This window comes from Panulirus ornatus, chromosome 29 (genome assembly GCF_036320965.1).
Source record: "Panulirus ornatus isolate Po-2019 chromosome 29, ASM3632096v1, whole genome shotgun sequence".
Classification (NCBI taxonomy): domain Eukaryota; kingdom Metazoa; phylum Arthropoda; class Malacostraca; order Decapoda; family Palinuridae; genus Panulirus; species Panulirus ornatus.
The window spans coordinates 2,292,800-2,314,825 of NC_092252.1; the positions used below are offsets into that span (position 1 = coordinate 2,292,800).

A 22,026-nucleotide genomic window follows, 5' to 3' on the forward strand; every position below is an offset into this window, starting at 1 on the left:
ATATTGTTTATCTGCAAAACACGAGACATCAATAGAATTTAGAATTTTATTTTTTTTTTGTTATTAGAGCTGAATCTTTCTGGTAAATGTTTTCTAGATTATATTTCCCACTGGTGATATCTTCCCTTGCCCTGTTACAGCCGGAGATTCCAACATGGGAAAAAAGTATCCTAAAATCCCTTTGAATTTACGCCAGAGGGGAACTGTTCATCTCAATTTAACTTTCCAAAAAGATCTATTTTAGCCTCGCTAAAAATTGTACATCGCCAATGTAGGGATTTTTTTTTTTTTTTTCTTTTTAGTTTCCTGAAAGAGTGGACGTCTTTTTTTTTTTGGTCAACTAATGTGTCAGCTTTGAACTATCAGGCCCTGAAGCTGGCGCCAGGCACGTGGCGGAGTTCAAAGTGTGGAGATAGCGAATGGATATAGAGGTCTGGTTCTGGGTGAACTGGCTGCTGCTATACATGGGGTTTACAGGGTGCCGCACCTGTCCGTGGTGTACAGGCCTTTGACGCTTCCCCTAAGGGCAGGTCATAGGTCAGGCCTTCATAATACTCAAGGGTCGTACCTTGGTGTTCGAGTCGTAACGTAGTGGTTAAGTGTCGGACGGTCGTGCTCGAGGGTCGTACCGTCGTGCCCTGGAGGATCACTGGGTAGGTAGGCTGGAGGCTGCAGGTCGGGTGCACCTCCTAAACATCTCGTCAACAAAGAAAATCATCTGTGTTTTGATGTGCTAATATCAGTCAGGCTCCTCGCCTGTGGGTGTACCGTAATAATGTGTGGTGAGTGTGTCTGGTAAGGTATGTTAGTGGTGGTGTTAAGGTCTTAGAGCGTGTGCTGTATTAGAGCAGGTGTTAAGGGTGGGGTGGGGTGTATTGGATGAAATGTGTGGGTGGTTGTGTTGCCTAGAGTGTGTAGTTAGTGCATTGGGTTAGTTGCGTGGGTGGTAGTGTTGTGTGTTTGTGTTGTGTGGGTGGTGATGGGGAGGAAAGGAGACCTTGGGGAGGGGAAGGGGGGTGTAACAGCTGAGGGGGGAGAGATCAGGTGATTCACTGACCTGGTATGTTGTCATTATGGTCATTATTGGTGGTGAGGGGATCCCCCAGCCCCACACTCATACTCCTAGTCTCCCGACGTCACACTGCCTCACTCTTAGACCTGCTCTAGGGTGTCTCCTACACCACAATATCCCATATGCTCCTGTCGCACTTCTGGCGTAGGATCCTTCGCTGGCACACACTCACACACTAACCCACACACTCTTGACGCACTCTTGATCTTGTGTCGGATCCTTTTCCTCTAATCGTGGCCACTTTTTTTAAGACATATCATCGACAAATCATGATAGAATGTATAGTTAGTTATTTTTTTGTGCTACCACAAAATTAGGACAGAAGCAATAGATAGTACTGGTGTAGAAAGGATGCTGGCTCCGTGCTGTTTTGCGTCCATTCGGTATACCATTAGTGTATAGCCATGACCTCCCGCCTTCATACCACCATGTTCGCCTTCTCTAGCAAGAACAAGACTGTTTATACCCTATAACAACTGAGAACCGCACTTGTATGTTCCCGTTTCTAATATGGAAGGAATGCTGGTGTTAACCTGGAAAGAAAATAATTTCAGAATTAACAATAAAATCAGAATTAGTCTTCTAAAGCCTTAAGGAGAAATAACGTGTCTGGCGTCAGAAAATATAAATGATCCAGACGTTTATGGATAACGAATTTTTGTCTTCCAGGCCTTGAAGACAGTTAAAGATTGTGTTGCAAGCCCAGAGAAATTGTGGAATTATTGCAAAAGTGGGAGTGCAGGTGGATCAGGCCACCCTTCTGCAGAGCCTGGTTGTGTGTTGATGAACCATAAATGTATTCGTAGAGGAAAACAGAAAATGGAATTTACTCTCGAGTAATCTTCCGGTGTAATCTGGAGGTATTTGTCTTAAAATTAGACCTTATGTTATAAGAGCTTGCCATGTCATGTTTCTTTGTTCATTTCTAGAGGAATATTTTCAACATGTTGAAAGACTTAGTATTCCGGAGGAGTACTTAGTAGGTCTGTATATTCTGGAAGAATTTTGGTGACCGATTATTGGCTTATGTACTTAGGAATATTTACATGTTATGATTCCAAGTTCTTAGACGGAAAATCGTGGAAGGTATTTGAACGTCCCAAACACTGCTCTTTGTTCTCAGTGTCCTTGTATCGACGCCTTACAACCCACCAACAACTGCTGTGCGTCTCCGTCATGTTCATTGACAAAAAAAAAAAAAAATGTACGCTTATTAACTTGTTGATTGATTTATTAAGAGATTTCTACTCTGTGTTTTTGGACTTTCACTGAGTTTTTGAAATTTAGCAGTTTCTTTTTTAGCTCAGAACTTCAAACTTTTAATTGTAATAGAGTTGCAGTTTTATTCGAGCATTTTGCCTTTGGGTAACCGGGCAAAGTGGTGAGATTTATATCGCTGGTGCCACTGTATCCTAATCGGTCACTGCGGGTAGCATCTCATAGGTCCTGTCTGCCAAACAACTTACCTAACACAAGCAAATGATTGTCCGATTTAAACTAACCTAGATTAAGCACATCCTCAGTCTGCTACCCTAAACCAGTCTGGCTAATATGCTGGCGAAATGACCTGAATCGCATGCAGCTGTTGGTCATGATGGGAGGGAGTTTTCTTACGAGTAAATTGGTGGTGCGCATGTGGAGCAGATCGTTTGGTGAGCCTCGTCAGGGAAGGGTAGGAGTGGTGGAAAGGAGAGAGCAGTTTGGTTCTTACTGCAAATAATTACTCACTATTTATGAGTGACTTCATTTTACACAAAACATATAAATATCACAGTACAGTTAATATTTATGTCGTAATAAGGTTCATTATGCTTGAAATGACTGACGCTAGAGTGTTGGGTATAACAGTAGGAATGGATTACAGGTACAGTATTGGCAGCTGTAGATTTTCCTTGCTGCAGTTCGCTACAAATAGGGAATAACAGCGGTCGTGATATTACGTATTGAAGAAAAACTACACCGCTGACAGTAACCTCAGATGACCTTTCTGGAGTGGACTGCGCTTTTGTTTCATTATTACAGTTTTTGAAGTCACTCATCAGGTGGGAGCTTCACTGCCAGAATTTCTGCGATCGATGGAATAAGTGGATTATAATCAACCTATTTTTGTGCTCACACTATTATGGAAGTTTGGGGGATGGAGTCACAGAGCGTACCCAGGACCATTAAGGGATCCACGTTGAACACGAACGTCAAGGATTATTACAGACTTAAGTAGAGGCATATTATGTTATTACCTTCTCAAAAACAGTGTAAGAGCTCGGTATCATATGGCGTCTTAACGCAGTTCAGCTTTCTTCTCGCACAGGGATCCAAGACAATGTAGTCAGACCCGACTAAGAGTTATGCTAAAAATTTCCTTCCCTAATACATCTATGCGTGACCTAGAGTATAATTGATGTAAAGCTTTGGTTACTGTTTTGTGTAGGTTACATAACAGAAGGTTTTTAAATGTTTTAGATGTAAAAGACATCAAATAGACGTAGAAATTGAAGCTAAACATAAAATCTATTAAGTAGGTTATATTTATGTAAGTGTAGAAGTGAGATAGATTTATGGAAGTTGTTCTAATACAGTGTAAGTACAGATGAATTTAGTCAAAGGAAAAAAAGGATTTACCTTTCCTTGGTGTTTTGATTGTTCAGTACGAATATCTATGGGTGCGTTAGAAGACTTTTATTGTAGATTGTAGTTTGGTTAACATTTAATGTCTACACATTAATTAAGTTTATTGATATTTTCTTTCACAGGTAAAATGGATGATGTACTGGATTGTGTTTGCTTTCTTCACATGCTTCGAAACACTAACCGATCTCTTTCTAAGTTTCTGGTTCCCATTCTATTACGAGGTAGGTAGATATAAATTTTTGTATAATACATTTTCCTAGAATTAGTACATGAGTGTGTGCTGCTATTGCTGTGTATGCAGTGTACAGCACCAGTGCTAGACTCCAATGATTTCTCCGGATTTTATCACTTTTGATCGGTGTGTAGTAATTAGCATATACTGTAGCTGGAAGACTGAAGGTACTGTATTGTACATTGTATTTGTAATATGATGAATAGAAAATGAAAATTGGTTTCACTCTGTATTAATCATGAAATACAAATGGTTCTGTCCATTCGCAGCTCAAGATCTTAGTGGTGCTATGGCTGTTGTCTCCAGCCACACGCGGGTCATCCATTTTGTACCGCAAGTTTGTACACCCATGGCTGACCCGACGAGAAGATGATATTGATAACTGCATTGCTCAGGCTAAACAGCAAGGCTACTCCACTGTCATACAGCTGGGTACCAAGGGTGTTAATTATGCTACGACGGTCTTAATGCAGACCGCAATTAAGGCAAGTCAGGGACCCCAGGCAAGTGAAATATAGAATGTATGTTAGTTTTGCTTGTAGGTGTCCTCATAGTCTTAACCTTGTTTTCTTCTCATAGATATGTAGTAATTGTATCTCAGCCTTTTATTTGAGGCACATTCTAGAGCTGATCTCTCCTCATATCCTGTGGAGGATAACATTATCCATCTTTCCACATATTTGATAACTTTCCTTTCATTCCCTTTTCACTTTGAATAAGAATATTTTAGTATTGTGCATGTAAGAAACAGATATTTATTTGAAAAGGTACAAGACCATTTTCATGATATAGCCTACATGGTGGTCACTGACATTCTGCATTTCTGTGTTGTCTTGAGAAATGTCCCATATAAATGTTTGTATCCTTTACAGTTTCCCATCTCTGACGTCTTCGCCAGCTCTTTTTACACATCACCTTTGTGTATACAGTACTTGCAAGGTGACCTTTATTCTTTAAAGAAATTCTCAAATCATAGTGCAAGCAGATGGCAACTGCTTCACTTGGTAATAACCAAATCAGCATGAACAACTTTCAAAGAATTATATTTTTTGGTTTTTAGCTCTTGATTGGGAAGATAATTAGTAACAGAAATATGTGGAGATAATTCTGCCTGCACAACCTTCCTTTGAATGTAGAAAATGATGTACTATACATGATGTAGGTAGAGGATAACCATTCTGTAAACCGTACACTTAATTTGTTGCCGCTTCATATCATAGCGTTAGTGATACGCTGACTTCAGTATTATGATACATATGTGAAGAATATGCACTGAGGTCTTGATTTTTCACTTTCCTTCCATCAACCTTTGCTCTTTCTCACTTGTCTAGAGCCATTGAAGTATATGCAGCATGTTTATTGCACTCTTTAAGTCTTCTACAGCAACATTGACAACAAAAAGTCAGTCACTAAATGTACAAAGGTTAACAGTTATTCATGATATCTTGTAGATACAGTATAAACACTTCAGCAGTAAAATCCATAGCTGTGGATATTTTCATTTTCCTACATTTTTCTTCTTAACAGATTTTAGTTATTTCAGTTTACTTCTTGCTTCCTCTTTTTTTTAACTTTCTTTTGCAATGTTTCTTTGAGATGCTGTTCTTGGTAGATAAAGGTTGCTTTATGTTATGCTTCCCACTCTTATGTATATGTTACACTCATCCCCTTATTTATGGATGCTCTGTTTATGAAATTTTGCAAAAAAGATCCACCAGCATAATTTGCAAACAAAACCTTTGCAGTTATGAATATTCCAGCAAATTTTTCAAAGATTTTCTTGCATTATAACTCTCCTGAAATGAGTAATGAGAAATGAGTACCCAGTGTCTTGTAATAGTGCCAATGATATGAAAAAACAAAAAGTATCGGCCTTTATGGAAAAGCGGATGTGTTACTGCGATTATGATTGTGAATGAAGTCCAACAGTCCAACAATGTCAGAATACCACTTTAAGATTCTGTACATACTGGGTGTTATATAGTTTAGTTTTGGTAATCTTTACAGTGAATTTGTGTTCCTCTTATGTAAGACTAATGTGAATAGACTTCCAGTGACATTTATACTATTTTGGTAAAATTATTTTCTGTAGGAACATCCATTTCATGATTGGAGCCATTAGAGAAATAGGTATCAGCCTATGAAATTTTGAATTAAGGTTTTTAAGGAATGTAACCCATTCATAAATTTTGGGATGAATGTATTTGTACACACTAATAAAGATAACATATGTGGTTTTTGTTATTCTAGCTTTTATATTATATCAAAGGTAGCAGTGTAGGAAGTCCACCCCAGGGAATTGGGCATCCCTGTCTTTTTGCCAGACCATGAGGTTGGGTTCAGGGACCCCATTTCTGCCAAAATAACTCCCACAAAATGTGCATATTGCTCCCGATCTACCTCTTGTAAATAGGATGGAAATTGCTGATGACAGATGAATTGCATTGTATTTGTACAGATATTTTTCTTCTTTTTAAAATAGTTTTTTCCGTTAGTAAAAGTTCTTGTGGACCTCATTCATTTATACCTGTTGATACAATTTTACTTACACAGATTTTCTTTTTGCATGTTGCCGTAGGTAGAACTTTAAGAAAAGCATCATACTGTATAGACATTCATTTGCAGCTGATGCTGAGGTGATGAATACTTTGTATAAAACCAAACTACCCAACAAGGTATCCAGCATTCCCAAAGATTTTCATGCATTACCCATCTAACTTTAGCTTTAAGGTCAAACAGTTATGAAGTCTTCATTAATTGTCAAGGCTACTGAGCATCCAGCCTGATTGCTGGCTAAACATTAGAATACATCATATCCACAGGTCACAGCAGATTGAATAACAAGTAATCCTGTATGAACTGTGAGGGTATTCACATTGAGGATGATTTACATTAATTTGCAAGGATCATTGTGAGCAGTCAGTACAGTTTCTTTGTGGTTTTAAGAAAAATCCATGATGCATGAATATATTCAGTCTAATGCTACTTACAAGAAAAAATTGGTCATCATAAAGTGTGAGGAGTAACCAAAAATGGGTGCTATCTGTACATCAGTCTTTAGAAGTCATTAAGATTTTCATATCTCTTTTGAAGAATTTTTTTTTCTTCACTTAAGTTCTTTTTAGTCTTTGTATACTCCTTGGACTTTTCCAAGAACTGTAATCAGTCACATATGTAGGTTTTAGAGCACATACATATTTTCTCCAGATGTATGATAAGGTGATAAGAAAATTCTCAAGACAGCAAGATCTTTCAGTTATTTTAGAGATATTGAAGAGTTTTGATCTTACAGTAAATCTTTGGAAGATCTGAGCCCAGAAATTAGCTTCCAAATGAAGTTTTTTTCTAGTGTGGTGAGTCCCGAATACTCCCTGTGGGACTTTTTAAGTGGATCTGTTGTGCTATGAAGAAGCAGTTACCTGATTATGTTCCACAGTGAATAAGAATGTAATTTCTGTGTATATCCCTTTCTAAATATCACTTATTCCTTCCATTCAGATATCAGAACACTTTACTTCAACCCTGAAATCATGCAGATATAACCTTATCTCCTCTCTGTATTAGATGTTCCACATAATGAACATTGCAAAAACTGTTTTCCTAAAGCTGTGGATGTAAATGCAGCAGTTATCTTTCTTCAGAGCAGCTGTTCCATATCAATGGATTGCTGCTTACATATCTGGGTGGGCTCCTCTACTTATCTGCTAGCCATTCAGAAGCTTCCTGTCCTGTTATCAACCATCCCTTTTTGTCTGCTCTGATGCTCCTCCTCTTGTGTTCTACATGTGTGATTTTGGTTGCTGTTTTCGTAAGCTGTCTGCATGTGTTCTGGCCTCAAAGACCTGGAACCCTAGCATGTGTCTGGCTGCTTCCCGTAGTTTCTGTGTGGAAACCATTCATATAAGAATTATCAGTTAGGACATCTTGTTGTGATCTCTCTGTGTCAGTTGTGATACCTCATTCTCTCCTTGCATAGTGAGGGCTGTGGAATTTTTTCTCCTTTCATCTGTTTCTTTTCTTGTAACTTTTTTCACTTTCAATAATTGGATATACAAGCATCTGAAGGCCTCAGGTTAATTCACCCTTTTTATAACTGATCATTTTACCATTTCATATGTCTTAACTATAACTGGGACGTCTATTTGCCAGTGGTGTTGTCTGTCATCGAAAAGGTACCTTTGTACTTTTTTGAAGGTTAATCAGCATTAATGCCACATGTCAGTATTCTTGAGTATTTGTTTTTGTGTGGAAGGGAATTGTTGGTGACTTTTGTTTCTGAGGATCATGTGTGGTTGATTCATTAATGGCACTTGAGAATGTTAGATACTTTGACAGTGTAATTGGGTTTCATTTTACAGGGTGTAGCTGACTGGACAGGACAGTTTTACTTGCATCATTGATTACTCCTCCATTGAAAAGCAGAAATTATTCTCTGTTCTCAAATTTTGTTTATTTTATTATTATTTTCTTTTCATGTTGGCACTTCTAGATTACTTAGAGGAAACTGTTAGAAAATGCTCATTTCTTAATTGTTTTGGTTATTCACTATGATGTGTCATTTGTGACCAACTGGAGTTATTATGTCTCTCAGATTTTTACATAGCACTGACAAGAAGTATCAATTTACTCAGTCCTAGATTTTTTATGTTCTTGACATATTTATTTTAGGAAATATCATTGTAGAGTGGAATCATAGAAATGAACGAAAATTAGCTTGATATGAAATTTAGTTGACCACTGAAAAATATGTATGATATTTTGAAATAATTTTACCCTTATTTTCATTTATTTACAATAAAATTTTTTCTCTGCCTCAGGGTGGTGGTGGTCTTGTGAATCAGCTTCGTCGTAGTTATAGCTCTGGCGAACTTGCTGATGGAGATATGAATCGCAACGTTAAGGCATTGCCACACATTCCTGATGATGACTATGATGACCACACACACTCCTCAGGTACTACTGCCTCTCCTCCACTTACAAGGCAAAGAAGAAGGCAACAGCAGCTGTTGAAATAGGCCCACACACTATCTTATGGCACATGAGAGCTATTAAATTTATTGTGATAAGTTAGATCAAAACTTGGAGTGTATGATTGTTCAGGTATTATGCATGGGGACAGACGTATCTGGTATTGTATTGTCTGTAGTATTGTTTCACCTATTTTTTACCATGTCTTTTACAGAACAATTAGTTTGCCTTACTGTAAATAGTTTCTTTAGATCTCTAATCCCAGTATTTATGTAAGCTTGTCTTTTTTATATGAATTTAGATTTAATTTTCGAAGTATCCAAAAGTCAGTTGTGTTTGAAAAGTTTTGCTAGATATCCTTATAATATGAGTTTGGTAGTACAGAATGAAGTTTTCCTCGGAGATTGAGTGCACTTTACTAGTTATTTATTCTGAAGGCAAGCTGGAGACACTGATGCTTTGAGCTCTTGTTTAGGAATCAGCTGTACTTAGATTTCACTGAAAGTTTTCTATAGATTACAATGAAAATTTTCCATACAATCAAATACAGTAGCCCAATCACTTCTTGTTGCGAATGATGCCAAGTTAGCTGTTGGCACATTATGAGCTAAATTCTGCCATATATCTGGACCACCCTACAATGGCAGTGGTTGCCATGTCTTTGGATGTGACCTGTTTAACTTTTTTGGTCTTTTATTTCCTCCTGTTAAAAGTGACATCCAAATTGTCCAGTTGGAAGGGCAAAAGGCTTTTGATTCCTGTATGATTTTGACCCAGACCTTAACTTTAGTTACTTTCTGTGTGCAAAACAGGTAGTTTGTATCAGTTATTTTCATTCTAACCCTTATATTTCGTAATCACCAATGTGGATGCTTGTAGTTGTTTAGCCTCTGCTTTTAGGGTCTTTAGGAGAGTACAGAGACCTCCCATTTTGAGAGAGCATTTGTTAGTTTGGTCTGAAATCTTTGAAAATATTGATCTGCAGTCTTATCAAGGAATCTGACGTTCTGATTTCTACTATACAGCAAATTGAGATAGTGTAGGACACTGCCTGTTTAAATTCATCCCTGACTATACCTTTAAAGATGATAGGTAATGTTGATGTACATATCTGCATATCAGAATTTTTAATGAAGAGAGATTTTAGTTTCATCCTTCTCTTGAAATAGCTCTTAGGTTTTTGTTAACACCATATGACCAGAATAATGGTCAGTATTTCTTACTGATAATTGTAAATTTTCCCCCATGGGATGGATTTTGTACATATGGCCTCTTAGATTGTTTAAACACAACTTCAACCAATCCCCAGTGTGTTGATGTGCATCACTTTTGTAAATTGATTGCATCAAAGCTAATGACTCAAAATAATCCTTGATTTTGAGAATATAGATTGTAGGATTTAAGATTTCAAAGCTTCATCTTTGAAAGATATTTTCTTTCTGAAGTATGTGCTTCATTTTTACCTATTAGAAGGACCCTTATATTCTTAGTTTATCAGTTAATAAATTGGATTTAGGCACTTGCCCAGATCTTGTTGATTTTTTTTTCTGATATGCAAGATACTGGTCTTAGTAGGGAACAAGCATGTAACCACCATAGATTTATTTTAATGCTCCTAGTGCAAAGCAAATGGAGAGCATGCTGATCAGCACCTGTATGTAGAGTTAATGATCAGCTCCTTAAGATTACCAGTAGATTGAAATAAGATTATTTGGTTTCTTGCTGCATGATGGAGAAGTGAGCATAATGTTATGGGGGCTAGAAATGAATTTTTATGAAAGTTATCAGATGCTGAACTTTGTTATTTTGTCAGCTTTATTGCTAAATTGTGGCCTTATTTTTGCATATTTATCTTCTCTTATAGATATCAGTGGATTGAACTGAAACTTGGCAGAAGTTTTACATGTTGAAGATGTTCATGTGATATTCTGTTGACCATAAAGTTAAATTTTATGAAAATTTTTGTATTTACAGCTATATTACTAAGTATAGTACATATTTTGTTTAATCAGCTCTTCTCACAGTTTGCTGTGGATTAAGGTGATGCTTTTTCAGATTTTTTTAAAAACAAATGGATATTTGTAAGACCATAAATGTATTTTACCAAATCATGTGTTTAACATAAGTTTCAAGTCCTGGGAGACTCCCTTCTGAGCTGAAATCAGCTGAGAATATTCTTGCTATCCCACTCAGTTTATTTGTAGTGCCAGGTTGAATCCTTGTTGCATGCTGAGTAGTGCAAGTAAATATGAGCAGATATAGTACAACCTTTTTTACTCTGGTTATAGACCAAAGCATAGTTTACAATTTGTCACTAGCTGACAACCTGCATGTGGTCATTAGCAGTGATAGGTGATACAGTACTATACTAGATTGTATGGAAAATTCTTTTGAAACTTTTGTTATGTTGTGTTTATGGTTGGTAATTTGAGCACTAGTGACCTCAGTTCACTATCTCCAGTCTCAGAAACAGTTTTCTCTTTTGTCACAATCTGACTCTTATCTTTTATATCCAGTTATGTTATGATTTTTCATTTGTTCTTTTCAGTTTTAAAGTATGAGGAGAGTACTCGTGTTACCTCAGCAAATGAATGTTTTGTGAGTTTGCATAGATTTGTAACCCTCAATTAAGACCAATAGACTGAATTCTGTGCATCAACATTTATTTTTCAGACATGCATGAAGTAATTTCAGTTGATTGGTTTAATGACAATATTACTTGAGGGCCATGTTTTGTAATTGTGTTTTTACAAACCAGTCCACTTTAGCCAGCCAATGGCAGTCAAGTTGTGGTTATGTCATCTTTTGATTATTTGCTGAGTAATGTAGTGTTCCTTTTTTGTTTCCAAAAACAAGTAATGTTGGCCAGTATATGTGATTTAAAATTCATTAATTTTTTGTTACTGGGAGTATATTTAAAATGCTCTTTTCCTCTTCCAAACAGTGAGAAATATATATTTATTATGCTTATGTCTGATGTTATCATAAGTCTTACAATTTAATTTTTTAGGGGATTATGTTTTTTTTTATGCAGCACAGTGCTTGTTTGGAGTGTCTCAGTTATAGCTCGGAATCATTTATAAGGGAATCTCCACACTTGTGCATGCTTGATGTTATATGTTTGTTTACAATTCTGGCTGTAGTGAGATGCTATTATTTATGTAGTGCTATTAGTTTGGTAAGTTACAGCTTGTTGCACAAAGTTGTTATGGATCTTCAGTAAGTTTTGAGAAACTATATCTCTGTAAGTACTCTCAACAATAAAGAGAATCTTTCCCTTCTTTTTTCTTTTTCACAAACAAAATTGTTTTAACCATGCATGGGGTAGGGTCTGTAGATATGAATTATTAAAACTTTTTTAAACTGTTGGTGTTGGCTCTTTCTCTTTACTGATGTCTTCATAATCTCTCAAAGATACTGTTTAGGAATATAAGCTTAGTTCTACCAAATATGAATTATCCAAAAAGAGATGCATTCACAAAGTCTCTCCCAGGCTTTATATTTTCTAACTCAAACATGACAACATTTTTCATGACTGATGATCATGCATTGCCACATAATGTTTTCAAGAAACAGTGAAATTTGGTGAACAGGATTCAGTAGTCTGTCATGTTTTGTTTTCCAAGAAAAAAATTAGAATTAATGAATTCTAGATCTGTTCTAACAGAATTATTCATCTTTATCTGTTCTTATGTTTTAGACTGCCATGGTCTGTATGATAATCATTCATACACAGAAATGTGTAGGGCATGCCAGGATGCTAAGGCAAACACTGCATTCAAAGTGCGTGAAATCAGGTTCAAACTTGGGGTCAGCCAGAGTTTCACTTGATACTTCCATGATGAGCCTAAGCTAACCTTTCCTGCCATAGAGACTTTATAAACAAGTGCTTTGCTAATAGTTGGAGATTTAGGGTAATTTTATATAAGGCAAGGCTGTAATTGTTCCAAGGAAAATTAAATTTTTGAAATTTTCCTTAAATAGAAACATGTCTTCCCAAAATTTTGAGAAATATTGAAGAATAGGTAGCTGAAACAGCATTGTAAAGGACAAATATACAGATCATCCAGCTGATCAGTATAAATGATGATGGCCCTTTATAGACCAGTTACACAAAACATGAGGGAGGGTCTAAGAATAGGTTTAGTTGGATGCTGCTGGCTGGAGGAGTATATCCGAGATGGTAAGTGAAAGTTATAAGATGAGGTTATTTCACTCAACTCTCTCTCTCTCTCTCTCTCTCTCTCTCTCTCTCTCTCTCTCTCTCTCTCTCTCTCTCTCTCTCTCTCTCTCTCTCATTTGACAAAATAAACACAGGATTTTGTTGTCAAAAATAGCAAAACATAACATTAAGGTTAAGAATGGAAGGTGGATTAAAGAGTTTTACCTGACAAAAACTTCAATGTGGTAGCAAACAGAATTTTGAGTGAGGAGAAAGATGTTCTGTTTGGGGTACCACAGGGAAATGTTTCAGCTTGAATACACATTACAATGGTATCAGACACTGAAGATGAAGTTAAGACAGCATAGTAAGGAGTTTTGCTGAGTAAAATAGAATGATTGGATCAGAAACATGAAAATTAGATGCAAAAAGACAGACTTTTTTTTATACTTGATTGCCATTTCCTGCATTAGTGAGGTAGTGCCAGGAACAGCTGAAGAAAGACTGCGTTTGCTCACATCCATTCTGTAGCTATCATGTGTAATGAACTGAAACCACAGCTCGTTATTGACAACCAGGCCCCACAGAACTTTCCATAGTTTACTCTGGACACTTCACAGTAACAGCATGTCGACCCCATTGTACCACATGGTTCCAGTTCACTCTATCCTGTACACACCTTTTACCCTCATGCATGTTCAGGCCCTGATTGCTCAAAATATTTTACACTTCATCCTTCTATCTCCAAGTTTGTCTGCCCATTCTCCTTGATCTCTCCAATTTTGGTACATATATCTTCTTTGTCATCCCTTCGTCACCCATTCTCTCGATATGTCCAAACCACTTCAGCACATTCTTTTCACCACTGTAAACCTCACATTTTTTATTACCACACATTTCTCTTACCCTTTCATTACCTCACACCACATATTGTCCTCAAACATTTCCTTTCCAACACATCCACCCTCCTTTGTACAGCCTTTGCCTTGCATCACTATGATATTGTCAGGACTACTATTCCTTCAGATATGCCTATTTTACCTTCCCAGATAACATCCTATTTTACCTTCCCAGATAACATTCTATCCTACACATTCTTCAGCTCTCTCAGAACCTTTGTCCCCCTTAGATTAGACAATTTACAAGTGTAATGTAGTGTAATGTAATGAAAGTAAATTTGAGGAAGTAAGTTTTGGAACAATTAAGAAAACATTATCATACAAAATCCCAACTGAGAGAGTGATATAAAGTGGAACAATTATCAAAAGATTAGGGTGTTGTTACAAATGAGAAACTAGGATTCAGAGAACGTATTGAGAAGATAACTGCCAAGCCAAGTGATGAATGATATGATTCTGATTACTTTCGCTGGTAGAGATAATAACCAATTGATGAAAATGTTTAAAGTGTATGAAAGAAGAAAATTTGAATTCTGCTATGTTGTATGGTCACCAACAAAATAAATAGAAATATAATTTGAGACAGTTCAGAAGCACTTCACAAGCAATATGGTATATGTGTGAATGTTTTAGTGCAGAAACCAGCCACACTAGGGTTGACATATAATACTTCCTTCTTAACTTGAACAGCGAAAATGTGGAATTCTCTTCCTTTTTTTCATCTTTACATAAGATCTTTCTACCTAAAGAGTCAGGTCTACTACAATCACTTGAGGAGATGAAATGAATTTCTTCAAAGGCTTCACATTTCCTTTCATGAGAGGTGGCCACAGTTGGATGTATGTTTTTGCCTTTACTGTGTGATCTTTTATTGAGAAAAGGATTAAATCAGAGAAAGAATACTAGGACTGAAGACTCACATCATGCAACAAAAAGATTTTTGAAAAAGATGCCCTCAAAAATGTCAAAAAGGTACTAAACAGTAATCTTTGAGAGCCTAATGAATAATGGAGAGACTTTGATAAGCTAACTTTTCATTTTTCTTTCTTTCTTGTTTATTTCCTGTATAGCAAAGTAGCACCAGGAACAGACAAAGAATAAGTTTCATATGCCAGTTGAAGTATAAAACCTATAAGGAGTGAACTCTGGCACCTCTAAGGGAAGATTTCACTTAGCTAAAATGGTTCCAGTTGAACCCAAGATAGACAACTATGCCTTATACCTGGTGCCAGGGAACATAATACTGAGCACAGGGTATATGTATTGAGTACTACTCACTACCAAGCCATTTGGCAGAATCTTTTGATGATATTTGTAGGTAGGAAGGTACCTTTTCAGCATAGGATGTCGTGAAAGAATTTCATGTATAGTCAAGAGTCAAAAAGAAACTATGTAAATGCATGGTAGTGGCTATAGTAGATTAAAGAAAACCCTCAGGGACATAAAATTGTACATTTTAGAAGAAACAGAGTAATTTGATCGCCCAGAATTCCATGGTATATATAGATATGTGGCACCAAGCAATTATGTTCAAGAGCCCAGCAGGAAAGCTGGAGTTTTTGTTTTTCCTTATCAAAAAGAAAAAAAAAGAATATTGAAAACTCTGAAAAGATATTGGACAAATGACTTCATATAGTTCTAAATAAACTAAGGGTAGACATTTACACAATGCATGTGGCAGCAGAAGGTAGCATGCACAGGATACGCAATGAGAATGGTGCACTAACTTTACCTCTTGGCAGAATTCGTATCTGTGGGTAGGTAGATGGAACTGGATTGATAGTTTGCAATTCTGAACTCTCTCCACAGTATTTTTAACGTTTCAGTTAGCTATTTTGAACTGAAACAATGCAGGCAGTGTCTGACCGAAGGCAACATTGAGTCAAGGTTTGAAGTGTACAGGTAGAATTCTAAACCAGCATGGAGATGTAGATCATATTTGCTGTGAATGGCAAGCTGTTGTTATTGTATATAGTAGCACTTTCAAAATGTTAAAGTATAACTGAGTGCTAAGAAAACAGACCGAGATAAGTTCTTTGTCAGTGTAAAAAAACTAGTCACATTCCAGAAGGTACATAGGAGTGTATGCATCTGCACATGTTTGTGAAGTTCCTGAAAACAGTCACACAAATTTCAACATAACTTAGTTGATACTTAAATAGGTCTTGAAAATTCTTAGATATGTTATCTTTCTATTTATATAACCTTTCAGGATCATATGAGGCAGAACCACGCACTCGTGCTGAGAGTGATGCTGCTTATAAACCTCGGGGATCATCAGCGAGTCGTGTTGTCCGCTCTAACAAGACAAGGTCAGCTGATGTGTCGGATGTTTACTACCAGGATGTCCCAGATGAAACCATCCAGCGCAGACGGTCTCCACGCACTCAAGACACTGCCAGGTATGTATACTTTAATGAGTCATTAGATACTGCTCATAGAATTGCAAAATTAATTAGGAGTTAATACATAGTATTGAATAGAGAGGCCAGTAAGCTTCTCATAGTAGTTTGCATATTTGTAGCATATTTAGAATATAATAAGTCAAGCAATTGTAAATTCAAAGTATTTATCTCCAGAATAGGCCAGATTGATTGTTCTTTTACCTTACCTCTCATGTGAAATCTTGTAAGATCCAGTTGCTTTGTATCCTTGTTCCATTTTTCTCTATTTTAATATAACTTTATTTAGGATGCAATATTGAAACATACTAGAATCTGAAGTCATACAGTGTACTGTGTATTTTGTTAGAAATTATGTTTAATAGCAAGTTATGGCTAGCAACCAGTGTAGAATGTGGTTGTAGTAGGACATAGACTTTCATTGTGTAGTTAGAAAAAAATAAATAAAGCAGCCAAGTTAATATGAAAATGATTATTGGTTTTGCAGCATGACCCTCTTTAGATTGCATGAAATAATTATAAGAAGATAACTAGCTGTTAAAGATAGCCAGGAAAGATTCCGCCCAAGAAAATTGGGTGTCTACCCTTTTACCAGCATGCAGGATTGGGGCTGGGTTCCCCTGGTTTTCAAATTATGTTCCCACAAAAGGTGCATGTTTCTTTTTATCTACCCCATGTAAATGGGAGCCAATTTATGTAGGTAGGTAGATGAAATATAGCTGTAATTGCCTAGGATTTTCACCTTGAAGTATAAAAAGACTTGCTTAGTTTATAGATAGGAAGAATTTCTTAGGGCAGACTTCTGTTTTCTCATATCTGCAGTAAGTTGGTTGCTATTTAAAGATCTGCAGGTTAAGGCATTTTCAAGAGTGTTGTGTCTTTCAGTAAACATTATTCATGGTTTGCTCGATCATAGTCACCTCGTCAATGTGATCCTGTATTTTATTCTCAGTAGCTGCTTTCCTGGGATGCTGTCAAAGTATCTCAAACAGTATGAGGTGTATTGTTGAATTTGATTAAATGCATTATACTTTATCCAATGTATGAATACATATAATTTTTCATCGTCTAAAGTTAGAAGACATTAATGAAGTATTTGTGTAGAACTTAATGCATTGTACATTAAATACCAACCATTTATCTGACTTATGTAGATTTTGAGGTTTCTTTTATGAACAAGTATTTCATTTATACACATAGGAAGGAAGGAAAGGTCACAGCAAACAGTGAATGTCATGAAGAGCACAGAGTTTTATATAATTATCCGAAAGGGGAAGAACATTGTCCTCTTATTCGCATTCATCAAAAAGTGCCTAGGTGGTTTTAGATTTGTTTGTCATTTCATAATGACGATAATTTTTAAAGCATAGTTTATGAATGTCATTGTAGACCTATGCACCTTTATGACATTAGGTATTTAAGAATTAAGTTAACTTTAAAAGAAATTTATTTTTTCCTTGAAAATAGTATTTTTGATGAAACTACCAAACTCCTAATGATGAATAACTAGTTTTGGATTATTTCATTGCATCTACAGTTGCAAGTCATATATTTGGTTCTCTAATTGCTTTTTGATCTTTAATGTTGCCCATTGGGTAGGATCTGCTCTAATTAATGGTTCCTTAGAACAGAAAGGTATTGAAAAATAGAGTAATAGTGCTCACAAGCAGATAATTGTTTACATCCTGCTGTTCAAACAACCCATCTTTCTTGGATTACTGACAATGTGAGGTGGAACCAGTCACAAACTCTTCCCTTTTGCTGAATTAAATTGGAATACAAAACAAAGCAAATAAAGACAGACCAATTTGATCCTCTTCTGGCTATTTGGGATAGTAAGAGAGGTCAGAAGAGTAGAACTTAGTGCCATGGTTAAAAACAAACATTTCTAAGGGAGATATACCTATTATGGAGGCACAAATAATATCATTCATTAACTTGAAGCGAAGTAGTTGTGAAGTATATTTTTCCGTATATCTGTGGAGTTGTTGTCTTTACTCTTTTTAGTAAATCATTCCATTTGTCAGCAGTCCTGTTGAAGATAAAGTTTTTTCCTCATTCACAGTAAAATTTTTATCACAAGTTTGTGTCCATTGCTAGGAATGAAGTCCGAGACAATCAGGCCACAAGCCTTAGACTGCAGCATTTCTAACACCACTGTACACTCTGTGTTTGGGCGATTCATAAATACTCAAAAAATAATTCTCTTAAGTTTGTTGTTACAATTAGTTAAAAAGAATTCTAGGAAAAAGAAAAATATTATTATCATATGCCTAGGACTGCTACCCCAGGGGTTCCTACAGTCTGAAGCTATGGTACAATTAGTAGCAGGGAAAGAATGGATTCCATTGAAGTGAGTTCTTCAGCAAGATTGTGCTCAGATGAAACAACCTTGTCAAAGTGACTTTTCACTCATGGCATAACAGCAAAAACTTGCAGATTCCAATGATGCTTAATATGCTAAATATTTCATATGCAGCTTGACCTGATGAGACGTGCTACAGGCCCATTAAATGATTGCCGCTACGAGTTCAGACATATAAGGTACACCAAGAGCATTGTCAGGTATACTTTGAGAGATTTGGGGTAGTTTTGGAAGTGTTTTTGTTACAGACTAATGTGATTACCGGGGGTTTTGTTTACCAACGTATGTTATTTTGTATGAGTGTCACACCACAAATTTTTACATAACAAGTGGGCGCAGACCTCGTACAGGCCTCGTTGGCACCTACACTAGATAGATCAGTGTATGGAAAAAAGTTGAATGATAGCACCTGGTCTCAATACCTTTGCAAGCTATGTATTTTCTTACTTATGTACATTCAGAGGTTTTTAGACAAATTGTCATTTTAGGTGAAGATCTTTTCAGGCAAGGATCTGTTGCGTCCCATTAGGGCCTTTTCATGTGAGGATTTGTTGTATCTGGTTGTGTATTTTCAGCCAATGTGGACAAACGTTGTAGATAGCTTGTTTTAAACATTTGCTTATGGTTAATTAAAGAGAAAATTATTTTCCTGCACCAAACTAGGATTTTTTTTTTTAGGAATGCTTGCAAATTGACTATGATTGTGATTTTATAGAACTTGGCCCTCACACCTTCAGTTTTCTTTGAAAAAGAAAAGTTCTTTATAGTTTCTTTGTCATCATATTCTGTTTGGAGTAATTGTTCTTGTTTATCCACTGCTCAGCAGAAAGGCTATTTGTATTTGTCTCCAAGGGAACCATCAGGAATGAAGAGTGCTTCATCCCTGGTTAATGGTAAGGTAATTCCTTCTTCAACAAAATTTACAGTTGCTGATTGTTATCCGGATTTCTGAAAGTTGCCCCTTTTCAGATCTCTCAGTTTCTGTGCATTATACAAGTGAGTGAGAGAGCATCTGGATAGCTGTGCCTCATTATGTCAGATGGCATGAGCGTGAAATGCTAGTCTTTTGAACAGCAGGAAGCAATTTATATCTTGTTTTTATGATAAATTGCTCTTATTGACCACTGCTCTAGGGAGACATTGCAAATTAGAGAGATACACAATGGTCAACATCTATAACATGACATTTGTTGAGACATAATGTAGTACTCAGGCCCCTCCAAGTAGATTTCTTTTATGATGATTTTTGAATCTGAAGAAGCTTAAGTTTTCTTTTGTTTGAAAAGATTTCACTTGCATTATATGTTTATTATGATAATTTTACTGTTACATATGTTTTATGCTGTGGGATTCTGGGGGTGTAGGTTCTTCTTCGATCACTTCCAAAATTAAAGAAAATAATTGGATGTTATTGCACTTAAGGTTTGAAGCACTGGTTGCACAAAATTTATTCAGCTTCTTATGGGTTTATTTGCTTTTAACTACAATAAAACATCAGTTTGTTTTTTCATGCCAGCATAGCATTGCCCTGGAAGTATCCCCAGGTTTTGGTTATTCCATCAACTTTGACGCCTTAAACTTACACTGCTTTTAAGAAGTTCTTCTTCAGTTACCATCATAGGATGCTCTGAATAGAGATCAAGCTTGGATTTACAAAACTATGCAGATGTCATGGATACAGTCACATGCTAGTTTCATTGGTCTCAAGATATATTAGTTCATATCATGTTTGCAATAGGACCTAATTAAGTGATACTGTAAACCAGACTTTTCTTTGATGGTAAATAATCCTCATTGATGAGGACTAAGAGGAACTTTCTGAGTGCAGTCTAAGCTTGGGCTCTTTTTATGCAGACTGCAAATCAGACAGTATGCTGCTCCCAGTAGTAATTTGTTTTTATTTAATAAGTTATCTATATATGAGTTTACCTGTCACATGCATCTGTTTTGAAATGTATCATGTAACTAAAAAAAAGATATATAAATGTTACCTTTCATTTTTTGAGTTGATTTTGCCATATCATGGCTGTAGACATGTAAATATTTTAAATTAAAGATGTGAATCTTCGATAATTACTTTCAGATATATGCTTCCGGTCCCTGTCTCTTTTTTCCTCTTCAATTACACAGTTGCCTTTCACTAGAAGAGCACCATAGTTTCCTGATGCACCTTCCAGTTTGCCATAGCATTATCTCCTCTACACAGTTTATACTGAAATATGAAAATTTAATGGTAGTTAGATCTAATTATAATTTGAAATTCATAGTATTTATTTGAATTGCATATATTCTTTTCATTTCATTATCTTTCTTTATGGCATGTGTCCTCTTTGTATGCTGCACCTCTGATTCATCTTTTTTAATCAACTTTATTTTAATTAAAAGATGAAGTTTCCCTTTTTTTTTCTTTTTTAGATCCTTGGCATGACACTTGAAGTGTGCATTCTCTTTCATTACCCTTTATTTTATTTAAAGTTTTATCTTGTTTTCCTAATTTGCATTGCACTGTGTATGTTGGTAGTGTGCATGTGGGAGTCTGGTGCACTGTCTGTGTTTCAGTCGCGTTCTTTCTGCGGATGACCTGACCTCGGGCTACTCTAGTGGCGATCCAGATGCTGGAGACCTGATCTACGACCTTAGGCATGACCCATGTCCTGATACCGAACCTGAGGAAATCTCAGAACCTAAGAGGTCAACCAGAGTTCGACGAACTCAAAGCCTCTCGGCCTCAACCCTCAGTCTCCATCGCTCTCAGAGAGCTGGAGTCAGGAAGGGAGAAGGGAGAGGAGGACTGAGATCAGGTAATGCAGGTCGTGGATCAGGACCAGTTGATGACATGGGTGCCCCTGCCTCTTACAGTAGCTCAGGTCACCCCGCTGCCCCCCATCATGGGTCAAGTTTCAAGCGATCACGACCTGGTGAGGTGAGTGATGGACACGTGGTTGAATGTTAACTGTGTAGATGTGTGAGATGATACCTCTGTATTGATATTATGTTATGTTTAAAGTCTCAAGTTCTCATATCAAGTAACACAGGATATGTGTTTAAGTAATGACCTGATTATGCAACCATTCTAATTTACTGGGATGCTTTAAACATGGAAACTGTATAGAACAATTAAAGTTCAAAGGAAGGAAGAATTACATTAGCAAATGTATTGTAGTGCTTCCTGTAATATTTGCATGTATCTTTTAATGTTTGGTTAACCATAAGTATATATTGAGTATTTTAAAGATATCTCAGTCTATGTCTGTACCTAATTGTTCCCACTATCAGCTGAGCAGTGTAAAGCTAGTAT

At 36.5% G+C, this 22,026-nt stretch overlaps 1 protein-coding gene across 9 annotated transcripts in view; it reads left to right on the forward strand.

The window, feature by feature from the left end:
* The window catches only part of LOC139758003 (uncharacterized), a 42,242-nt gene that overhangs the window by 8,541 nt on the left and 11,675 nt on the right, over window positions 1-22,026 (forward strand). For 2 of the 9 annotated variants that reach the window (XM_071678976.1, XM_071678978.1), the window contains exons 3-7: window positions 3,823-3,921; window positions 4,202-4,435; window positions 8,750-8,885; window positions 16,174-16,363; window positions 21,288-21,651. In XM_071678976.1, the coding sequence (XP_071535077.1) occupies window positions 3,823-3,921; window positions 4,202-4,435; window positions 8,750-8,885; window positions 16,174-16,363; window positions 21,288-21,651 (1,023 nt within the window). Of the gene's footprint in view, window positions 1-3,822; window positions 3,922-4,201; window positions 4,436-8,749; window positions 8,886-16,173; window positions 16,364-20,811; window positions 20,962-21,287; window positions 21,652-22,026 lie in introns of all 9 variants that reach the window. The other 7 variants (XM_071678981.1, XM_071678984.1, XM_071678979.1 and 4 more) reach the window with 5 other exon arrangements.